Source organism: Schistocerca cancellata, chromosome 4 (assembly GCF_023864275.1).
Source record: "Schistocerca cancellata isolate TAMUIC-IGC-003103 chromosome 4, iqSchCanc2.1, whole genome shotgun sequence".
Lineage (NCBI taxonomy): Eukaryota > Metazoa > Arthropoda > Insecta > Orthoptera > Acrididae > Schistocerca > Schistocerca cancellata.
Window position 1 is genome coordinate 76,953,342 of NC_064629.1, and position 12,200 is coordinate 76,965,541.

At 38.0% G+C, this 12,200-nt stretch overlaps 1 protein-coding gene across 3 annotated transcripts in view; it reads left to right on the plus strand.

The window, feature by feature from the left end:
* The window catches only part of LOC126184668 (muscle calcium channel subunit alpha-1-like), a 601,154-nt gene that overhangs the window by 369,217 nt on the left and 219,737 nt on the right, over positions 1-12,200 (plus strand). For all 3 annotated transcript variants that reach the window (XM_049927151.1, XM_049927152.1, XM_049927153.1), the window contains exon 21: positions 9,415-9,502. In XM_049927151.1, the coding sequence (XP_049783108.1) occupies positions 9,415-9,502 (88 nt within the window). The remainder of the gene's footprint in view (positions 1-9,414; positions 9,503-12,200) is intronic.

The following is a 12,200-nucleotide window of genomic DNA, read 5'->3' on the forward strand; positions in this document are numbered from 1 at the left end:
ACACTGGTGCACAGGATGTGCATCATCTCTGACGCAGAGTGTCTGCCCGAAGAGCTGGAACACCTCAAAACTGTATTCCAGAAAAATGCTGTACTCAGAATGGCAGATCAGACATGCTCTCTACCCCACCTCTACAGTACAGCATGTGGTATGGGGGAAAATAGGATGAATATTGAGGAAACACCAAGTAGAAACTGTCTTTTGCTCACCAAATAAAATGCGAACATTATTGCGAAGTGTCAAAGATTAACTCAGTTTGCCGAAAGCTGGCATATACCAGATTCCGTGTCAATGTGGTAAGGCTTGTACTGGACAGACAGTGCGCACCATCGAAGATCATTGCTGAGAACATCAGAGGCACACTTGATTTGGGTACCCCTACAATGTGATGGTTGCAGAGCACTTTTCATCCTAAAATCACGAAATAGACTACCAGCATACCAGGGTCCTGGCACAGTCATCTAAATACTGGGACACTGTCTTTAGAGAGGCTATCAAAATTCATAGCACAGACGGACTCATCAACCGAGATTGTGGCTACAATCTCAGCAGTGCATGGGAATCAACATTGAGTCTAATTAAAAAGATACTCAGCAAAGGATCGAACAGGTGACTAGGGCGGACAAGGCGATTACACCGATGCCACCACAGTAGGCAACACAAGCATCTCACCGACCGCTGACACGCAGACACGGACCGTGGAGAGAACTCCTCGTGAGGGGAGGGGATTTAAGATGGCAGCCCGCCCTCAGGAGCTCAGTTCGTAAGTGCACCTGATGATGGCGACATGTATAACCACTGAAATATTGTTCCCATTGGTTCATGGTGTGGGTTCCTGTAGTCATGTCCTAGTTCATGAACCACGGGCAACGTATGAGTGGCCAAGTAAGTGGTCCCGACAGTCGGGATACCAGTTACTTTGGAATAAGACTGGGCATCTTGGACATATTCTGAGTCGTGGTCACCTTTGTGCTCATACGGCAAAGACTACCAAATCCACCGGTTAGTCCCTCAGCCGTTAGGGGTAAAACCCAATGGGACTCGGGGCAAGTAAGGCTAGCAACCTGCTTCCCTGGTACTTTAAATATGATGCTGGCAACAATCAGAGCAAAATGTCTCGGACCTTTGGAGGTGATGGAGTCCCACCTCTAACTGACAAACCAGGGACTCCTAAGATAAGACTTGGCAAACAAATGGTAATGAGATGGGGAGCTATTAATATCAATGGGGGCTACTCTGGGAAGAAGGTAGAGCTGGCAGAGGCTGCAAGTAAGATGGGGCTGGACGTTTTAGCTGTTAGTGACATTCGGGTAAGGGGTGAGAAAGAAGAGGAAGTGGGAGAATACAAGGTCTACCTGTCAGGAGTCAAAGCAGGAATAGCACAATGGGGTGTAGGGCTTTACATCAGGAAAGAAATGGAACCCAGCGTAGTTGCAATAAGGTATGTAAACGAACGACTGATGTGGATAGATTTGACAGTGTCTAGCAAGAAAATTAGGATTGTGTCAGTATATTCGCATTGTGAAGGGACAGATCAAGATAAGATGGATAGTTTTTATGAGGCACTCAGTGATGTAGTTGTTAGAGTAAAGGACAAGGACAGTGTTCTGCTCATGGGTGATTTTAACGCCAGGATTGGAAATCGAACAGAAGGGTATGAAAAGGTTATGGGTAAATTTGGAGAGGACATGGAGGCCAACAGGAACGGGAAACAACTCTTGGATTTCTGTGCCAGTATGGGCTTAGTAATCACAAACTCCTTTTTTAAACATAAGAACATTCACCGGTATACTTGGGAAGGCAGGGGAACCAGATCTGTCATCGACTATATAATAACAGATCAGGAATTCAGGAAGGCTGTGAGGGACACACGTGTATTCAGGGGATTCTTTGATGACACTGATCATTATTTAATCTGCAGTGAAATTGGGATTGTGAGGCCGAAAGTGCAGGAGGTCAGGTCCATATGTAGGAGGATAAGAGTGGAGAAACTTCAGGATAAGGAAATCAGGCACAAGTACATAACAGCGATCTCAGAAAGAACCAGTTAATTGAATGTAGTCAATTACAGTCATTGGAAAAGGAATGGACAAGGTACAGGGACACAGTACTAGAAGTGGCTAAAGAATGTCTTGGAACAGTAGTGTGTAAAAATAGGATGAAGCAAACAGCTTGGTGGAATAATACAGTCAAGGCAGCCTGTAAAAGGAAAAAGAAGGCGTATCAAAAATGGCTACATACCAGAACCCAGGTAGACAGAGAAAGTTATGTTGAAGAAAGAAACAAAGCCAAACAGATAATTGCAGCATCCAAGAAGAAATCATGGGATGACTTTGGAAGAAGGTTGGAGATTATGGGTCAAGCTGCTGGAAAACCATTCTGGAGTGTAATTAGCAGTCTTCGAAAGGGAGGTAAGAAGGAAATGACAAGTATTTTGGACAGGTCAGGAAAACTGCTGGTGAACCCTGTGGATGCCTTGGGCAGATGGAGGGAATATTTTGAAGAGTTGCTCAATGTAGGTGAAAATGCGATCAGTAATGTTTCAGATTTTGAGGTAGAATGGGATAGGAATGATGATGGAAATAGGATCACATTTGAGGAAGTGGAAAAAATGGTCAATAGATTGCAGTGCAATAAAGCGGCTGGGGTGGATGAAATTAAGTCGGAACTCATCAAATACAGTGGAATGTCAGGTCTTAAATGGCTACATAGGATAATTGAAATGGCCTGGGAGTCGGGACAGGTTCCATCAGACTGGACAAAAGCAGTAATCACACCAATCTTTAAACATGGAAACAGAAAAGATTGTAACAAATACAGAGGTATCTCTTTAATCAGCGTTGTGGGTAAAATCTTCTCAGGTATTGTTGAAAGGAAAGTGCGAGTATTAGTTGAGGACCAATTGGATGAAAATCAGTGTGGGTTTAGGCCTCTTAGAGGTTGTCAGGACCAGATCTTTAGCTTACGGCAAATAATGGAGAAGTGTTATGAGTGGAACAGGGAATTGTATCTATGCTTTATAGATCTAGAAAAGGCATATGACCGGGTTCCTAGGAGGAAGTTATTGTCTGTTCTAGAAGATTATGGAATAGGAGGCAAACTTGTGCAAGCAATTAAAGGTCTTTACATGGATACTCAGGCAGCAGTTAGAGTTGACGGTAAATTGAGTTCATGGTTCAGAGTAGTTTCAGGGGTAAGACAAGGCTGCAACCTGTCTCCACTGTTGTTCATATTATTTATGGATCATATGTTGAAAACAATAGACTGGCTGGGTGAGATTAAGATATGTGAACACAAAATAAGCAGTCTTACATATGCGGATGACTTAGTTGTGATGGCAGATTCGATTGAAAGTTTGCAAAGTAATGTTTCAGAGCTAGATCAGAAATGTAAGGACTATGGTATGAAGATTAGCATCTCCAAAACGAAAGTAATGTCAGTGGGAAAGAAATATAAACGGATTGAGTGCCAAATAGGAGGAACAAAGTTAGAACAGGTGGACGGTTTCAAGTACTTAGGATGCATATTCTCACAGGATGGCAACATAGTGAAAGAACTGGAAGCAAGGTGTAGCATAGCTAATGCAGTGAGCGCTCAGCTACGATCTACTCTCTTCTGCAAGAAGGAAGTCAGTACCAAGACTAAGTTATCTGTGCACCGTTCAATCTTTCGACCAACTTTGTTGTATGGGAGCGAAAGCTGGGTGGATTCAGGTTACCTTATCAACAAGGTTGAGGTTACGGATATGAAAGTAGCTAGGATGATTGCAGGTACAATGGCAGGAGGGTGTCCACAATGAGGAAATCGAAGAAAAATTGGGAATAAACTCTATAGATGTAGCAGTCAGGGCGAACAGGCTTAGATGGTGGGGTCATGTTACACGCATGGGAGAAGCAAGGTTACCCAACAGACTCATGGATTCAGCAGTAGAGGGTAGGAGGAGTCGGGGAAGACCGAGGAGAAGGTACCTGGATTCGGTTAAGAATGATTTTGAAGTAATAGGTTTAACATCAGAAGAGGCACCAATGTTAGCACTGAATAGGGGATCATGGAGGAACTGTATAAGGGGGGCTATGCTCCAGACTGAACGCTGAAAGGCATAATCAGTCTTAAATGATGATGATGATGATGATGATGATGATTGGGCACTAAGGACCAGCATCACACCCGTGGACTGTTTGAGCAAGAAATATGCTGGAAGAAACTGAAGAATCAAAAATTAATTTTACTTTTCTGGAAACTGTTACATATAATATTGTTCTGTTCAGTTCGAATTTCTTTCAAGACTGTCCCGCTATAGCCTGACTCTAATCCAAAAAAATGTGTCCCCTCTGCTTTCATTAATCACAGAAATATTGTCTCGTATGTCTGTGGCCCTCTTATACTTTCCCCAAGATCCTCAGCTAACCTGTCCTTCCCATTCTTATTCAGGTGCAGGCCTCAATTTGTATATCCCCATCTCCCAATTGCAGCAACAGGTATGCACAGATATGAGATCTTATTTTTACATGGCTGACAGCTGTGTTAACCCAAGTCTGGTCATGGCACTGTCAAACGTTCACAAACCCCACACGTGTGGTGTTGTTGCTCCTATTTTCTCCAAGTGACATATGATTCTACAGTCTAAGCTACTAGCTAAGCCTTCTGCAGTCATGCCTTCTATAAATACCTGATGATTTTCATCAAAATTTCTGCACAAGGGCCATATGTTCTCTGTCACTAGGCTAAACTTGACAATATGTTTTATGATTCTTGTGATATGATGTCCTAGGCTTTGCTGTCCCTGTATCATTTATCACACATCCCTCCCACAACTCTCTTGTTTCTACTTTACTTTTCTACTGACCTAGCCTTAAAGTTGTTCCTACAAGTCTACTGCACTCTACTTTGCTCAGAAAGTACTTGAGGCTCTTCTCCTATTTCAGGTAGCAAGTGAATCTGATTCCTAACTGCAATTTGAAATGTGATTTCTGAGGTTCTCTCTTTTTGTCTATTACTTGTCACCTTTCCACAGCTCCCATTGTCTCCGCCCCCCCCCCCCCCCCTCTCCCCCAAACCTATCTAATTCAAAATATGCCATTTCTTATTCTGCCTGAATGGTACAAATCTTTCATTATTGTTTCACAATTATCCTGCCTCAACTACATAATCTAGAACTCTACAGGAGAGCCTGATCTGATACTTAACTGTCTTTCCCATTAAAGTCACCGCAGTGAAACATCAACCATCAATCCTGACACATTTCTTCCGTACTAACCAAACTATGGCAACATTCACATTTTTCACACATGATGCTAGTATTACCCAAACTAAAATGCACTAAGACACCTTAAACTGTACTAAAGTGACAATTAGTGAAAAAATTATCTTCGGATGAATTATGCAGCTAAATTCTAGGCAACAGGCAGACAGAAAAACACATGAATGTTAACAACACACAGATGTTCTCTGTACGTAAGCTTTAAATCATGCAAGACATGCAATGAATGAAAAATTATGAAAAACATGGCAGTGTATTCAAACAACACTTTGCACTCCACAGCTGCTGATGTTTTACATTTCTCAACCTGTTTTACATTTTTCGACCTGTTTTGGAAACAGACTTTCACTGCTTTTCCTGTGCCTAAATTTCACTTAGTCCCTTGAGTAAAAAGAGCACCTCTCAGTCTATGTAATGCAACTGTCACTTGTTAGCTGACTGTTTCATTTCATTTTCATTAAAAATTTAAAATGTTTTGAATTATTAATGAAGGTTTTAACAATTTTTCTTCTAAAAAATCATTAATCACATTTTAAATGTGTGCTCCATTTACAAAATGTGTGTCAGTGTCCAGATAGTAAAGGACTGTATACAGCTTTGATCCAAGAAAGCAAATGGTAAGTTCCATGGTGTTTGAAATGAAATAATTTTATTTCAGCGTAATGAATCTTTATCATTCTCACCTTTTGGTTTGAGTGCACATAACCAGTGTGATGAGAGGCTTCTCATAATATAAATAATGTGTGTTACATAAAATAATTCATATAGGATTCCACTTCATAAATTTAATAAATTATACAATTGTTTACAAAGTGCATTATCAGCCACCAGTTAATTGTCAGCTGTACCTGTGCCTGGTAGCACATTTAATGAACACTCATGAAATATACACTCTGCAGCAACTATTTGTGTGTTTAGTCAGTATGCCTGACCACTGAAATATTTATTGTTGCAAATTCACGAGTAATCTGAAGATATTTTGGAAAATAATTATTACGTGCAGGCTTCTAGATCAACTCAACAGCCACAATGTGCACATACACCAAAGATATATCAGACAAAGAAATAACACTGTAACACATTTATGATTCAGAAACTAGAAATATGTGTAAGAATGATTAAATAATGAGTGAAGTGTACAATTAAAAAATTCATTCCATTGTGAAATACAGCTCAGTGAAATTCAGGCTTAGAATGTTGTAATGTTACATAAAAGCAATTAAGAAACAAAAGATTTTTGTAAAGGTTGTTTTAAATTACCACTACCAGTCACAAACTTTGTCAACTATTGTGTTACTTATTTATTAACAATATGTTTTGAGGGAATACCTCATCTTCAGGCTAAATGGCATTACAAAAACAACTTTACAATAAGGTCATACTGATTGTAAAGTTGTTTTTGTAATGCCATTTAGTCTGAAGATGAGAAATTCCCTCAAAACATGTCACTAATAAATAAGTAATACAATAGTTGACAAAGTTTGTGACTGATAGCGGTAATTTAAAAAAACCTTTACATATTTCTTGAGACAGTCACGGTTGAAAAATAATCAAAATGCCTTCAAACAAAAGATTTTGTTACCACTTTTCACAAAATTATCATTTCTCCCTTTAAAAATTACGTCCATTGAAGAGATAGTGTTCTTTGATAATAGGAATATCACTCTGTAGAGTTGGGCATGCAACTCTTCAGTTGTTGAAGGACTAATTAACCTCCATTAATCCTGCAGCTCTATATCCTGTAGGTAAATTTGAGATTAGTAACCCATTTCTGTTTCATATCACAAATATCATAAACCACTAATACATGGAAACATCCAAACATGGATCATGCAGTCCAGATTACTCTTTCCTTACAATATTAGTCAGCTGTCAGACAACATCTGGCGCTTAAACCAATCCTTGTCTCTGTGATGAAATAAGTAATCACCACCTCACAAAAGATGATAGTACGCAGAGTAGGAAGTGAGTCAGTTCTTGTTAACTACTTTAAATCTATCGTAATGCTAGGAAAGGCTAGATTACTACACACCATATAGTGGAAATGTTGACTTGCAGACAGGCACAACAAATCAGTTCTGGATTTTCCATTGTTTGATATAAGGAAAAGAATTTCCACAGCAGCTACTATCATTAACAAAATATTGATGTGAATATTTAACTGCTTTTGAAAAGACATATTATTTATTGCAGATCCTATGTACAAAATATCACCATTGGCAAGGAATACTTTCATTCTTTAAGTCCTATATTTTTCTAATCCATCTACTCCAGTGGTTCTCAAACTTTCTCTCTTTGCTCCCCTTCATGAGGGAAAGTAATATCAGCCCCAACCTTTTTTATTAATAAAAAATTGTCACTTTTTATATTTTCTCTGCCTTATTCTCAGGTTTAGCAAATCCGGTTTAGAAGGATTTTACACAACGGAAACCAAAACTACTATAAGTGTTCTAACAAAAATATGGGAACAAATTCTTTATCTTTATCATATTTTCAATTATTCAAAAACTGTGAAATAAAAAAATATTTACAATTTCAGCAAAAAGGGATTACAAGAGCATCAAAATATTAAATTACAGAGTTCATAGCTGCCAAAGCTGAAAAGCCAGTCTAATACAAGTGTGTTGTTGCAAACTGAGTCTGGATATTCATTGCATTTTGGCTCAGTGTTGGGATTTCCTTGCTAATATGTATCTAAAACTCCAACAAAGACACTACATTAAATTTACAGCTCAGTGAAGTATCACAATTGAGATCAATAAGTTGTTATTGCTCTTTTATGTGATATGATGCTCCAGGAGTTTTGTTGAGTGAATTTTTGACCCAATTATATTTATCAAAATTATTGCTGAAATACTTGATGAAATGTGCTTTTAGTGTTACTAGGTGGTGGAAGCAGGGTTTTATCTCAGTTGGAAGCATTGTATTATTTGTGTCCTCTAACAATGACTCCAGTGTAAGGAACATATCTAGCATGCCACGTTGCATTCAATTTTGCCACAGCTCTGATTTCTGTATGAACACCTTCACTTTTTCATTCCGAGGATTGTACAGTTGTCTGATAACTTTGAAGTGATGTGTTAAGAATATTTAGTTCCTCAAAAGTGTCAGTGAGGTAAGCCATATTCAATAGAAAATCTCCATTGCTGAAACAGTGTGCCAGAGAGTGACTTTTCTGCTCTAAGAAACGGAAAACATCATTCTTCAGTTCAGACATTCTTTTTACTACTTTACACTTGAAAACCATTAAGGATTACTAAAAAAAAAAAAAAAAAAAAAAAAAAAAAAAAAAGAGCAGTTGAGTGTGTTCAGCACCCATCTCCTCACATAGAACTTTAAAAAGCTATGAGTTTATAAAGTATGCCTTAATAGTAGCTGCCCCTATAACTGTTTCCTGCACTTAATGAAGGGGTGGGCTATGTTCTTGAGTGGCCAGAGCCTCCCGTGTATCATGCAGTTAGTCTATACTGCATAAGGAGCTACAACTTTAACTTTTGCTTGGAATCCATCATAAATTGCAGACTTTGAGTGAGCTCCATCTGCACATACTCCGGTGCAACTGTGCCATGGTATCCCATTTTGATTAAAAAAAAGTATTTATCAATAAAAAGACTTTGAGCTGTAGCTGTTTCCAGTATTCACTTATGGAAAAACAGTTCCTCTTGAATGTTAAACTTGTCAACAAAATTAACATAAGTATCAAATGAATATCTTTATGACTATCAGTTGCTTCATCTACTTGAAGTGCAGATTAGTTGTTATGCAGCTCATTAATTAACTGCTCAAATAAATCATCAAAGAACTGTGACTGATGCCCGAACAACAGGGAACTAACATGCATCAAGATAAGAAAATAGTGCATTGATAGTGGCTAGGCAGTAATGGAAATCTGGATTTGGATAATAAAACCTGCAAAAAAAAAAAAAAAAAAAAGATAACTGATTGCTGCATTCTATAAATTATAAATCTTACACATATAAGGATAATCACAAGCAATACATTCTGTAACATTTGTGAACTGTTATCCAGTTCCATAACATGAAGGAGTAGAAAAAGGATCTGTTAAATGCTACTTGGATACTAATCACTTACTCTTTCTAAGATATTTTTCTTGTTTTAAACTTTACCTGTAATTGTTTGTTCATCATTCTTAGGTCAAACGCAATTTCTGTGGTGAAAATACTAAGAGTTTTGAGAGTACTTCGTCCATTGAGAGCAATAAATCGAGCCAAAGGATTAAAGGTAATTATTTTAAATTGCATTTGTAGTGTGTAAAAATAATTTCTTCATAAACTGTGCCTTGTAGTGAAAATGTGAGGTATTTCAATGCACTGAATTGATGATTATGATAAGGGTGATAAATTGTGTTATTAAATGGAGGAGTTCCATATCATTGACATGAGAATATATAATAATAGTTAGGGAGATCTGTTATGATTTTGAATGAAAAATAAGTGTAACTAACTAGTGCTGCTGAAAGTATCAGTTTCTCCTTCTCACAGAAAGCTTACATTAGAAATTAGGCATACGATACATGCTACTCTCTAGCTTCATATCACTTTCACCAAACACACACACACACACACACACACACACACACACACACACACACACACACACACACACACACACACACACACACACACACACACACACACACACACACCTACCTACACACTTGCAGCTACCTGTGTTGTTTATTGTACTTGAATGTCCACTGGCCACTGTTCCTAAGGACTTCGTGAAGCAGTTTACTGGACCCTGAAAATGAAAAGCACACATTTTATCATCTTAACAAACTCTGTATATGAACCCTATCAAACTGTGTCTTAAATAGTTACTGGTGCACCGCTTAGTCTTTGTGTATTAATCTCTTTGTTGAATTTGATACAGTTACATTTAAGAAGTTGTTTCAGCCACTATGCTCTTGGATTGTAGTGTCAATAGATAGTGTACAGATGTTATTTCACATGACATTTATTGTGTTTGTCAAAACTAATTTTTCAGTGTGACTTCTGCACTGTGCAGTGATTGAAACAATGTGTGGAATCTACCTGCCAAACATAAAGTTCTCAGCCAAATTCTGCAATCTTCCAAAGCCATCTTTTCAGTGTTTCAGATATTCGGTGGTATAGTCACACTCAACAGTCATGTGTACCACTTGAAGTTATTTTTGTGTTCCATACCACCTCTCTCATATACCCTGACCAAGTGACATTGCACATTTGTTAATTCTCTAGATTTGCATTCAAGTGACTGGAACTCATATCACTGTCTGGTTATCTAGATTCATACTTCCATTGTTTCCCTAAATCTCTTAAATAACTGTCAGAATTGTTCATTTGAAGAGGCATGGACTGTTTCCTGTATCTATCCTTCTTTATGCCAATATTACAATGCATGTTTGATCACATCATAATAAATATGACTTCAAACTCTAATCTAACTTCCTTCTTTCCAATTTGACGCCAGATATTTAGGAAACTTGTCTACTACCTCACAGCTTCCTAGGCCATTTTTATCTGCCTTTATGTATTTACATTACCTTGAATTAAGTATCACTGGTGTGGTTGTTGTTTTCAGCCCAAAGACTTGTTTGATGCAGTTGTCCAAGCTACACTACAATGTGTACGCCTCTCTATCATCAAGTAAACACTGCAACATACATACTTTTGAACCAGCTTACTGTATTCATCAATGTTTTCCCTCTACAACTTTTACCCCCTATACTTCCCTCTAATTATAAATTGGTGATCTGTTGATGATGTCTGAGAATGTGTCCTGTTAACCCTTTCTTTTAGTCAAGTTGCGTCACAAATTTATTTTCTCCCCAGTTCTATCCAGTATTTCCTCACTAGTTACATGATCTTCCCATCTAATCTTCAGCAGTCTTATGTAGCACCACATTTTTATCTAAACTGTTTGTTGTCCATGTTTCACTTCCATACATGGCTACACTTGAGACAAATACCTTCAGAAAAGACTTCCTAACACTAAATATATTAATAAATTCCTCTTCTTCAGAAATGTTTTTCTTTCCATTGCCAGTCTGCATTTTATATCCTCTCCTCTTCAGCCATCATCAGTTAACTTTCTGTCCAAATAACAAGACTAATCTACTACTTTCAGTGTCTCATTTCCTAATCTAATCCTCTCAGCATCACATGATTTAATTTGACTTCATTCCACTACCCTTGTTTTACTTTTTTATGTTCATCTTATATCCTCCTTTCAGACCATTGTTGATTCCATTCATCTGCAATTCCAACTCCTTTATTGTCTCTTACAGAATTATAATGTGATCAGCAAACCTCCAAGTTTTTATTTCTTCTACCTGAATTTTAAGTTGTCCTCCAAATTTTTCTTTGGTTCCCTTTAATTCTTGCTGTATGTACAGATTGAATATCATTAGTGATAGTCTACAACCCTGTCTCACTTCCTTTACAACCACTGCTTCCCTTTCATGCACCTTGACTCTTATAACAGCCATCTGGTTTCTGTGGACGTTAGAAATAATCTGTTGCTCCCTGCATATTATCCCTGCTACCTTCAGAATCTCAAAGAGTGTATTCCAGTAAAAATTATCAAAAGCTGTCTGTAATTATACAAATGCAATAAATGTAGGTTTTCCTTCCTTTAACCTATCCTTCTAAGATAAGTCATAGGGTCAGTATTGCCTTGCATGTTCCTAACTGTCTTGGGAATCCAAACTGATCTTCCCAGAAATTGGCTTCCACCAGTTTTTCCATGTTTCTGTAGAGAATTTGTGTTAGTATTTTGCAACCATGAGTTACTCAACTCATAGTTCAGCAGTATTCACACCTGTCAGCAACTGCTCTCTTTGGAAATGGAATTATTATATTCTTCTTCAAGTCTGAGGGTACTCCCCTATCTCACATATCTTGCACACCAGGTGGAATAGTTCTCTCATGGCTGGCTA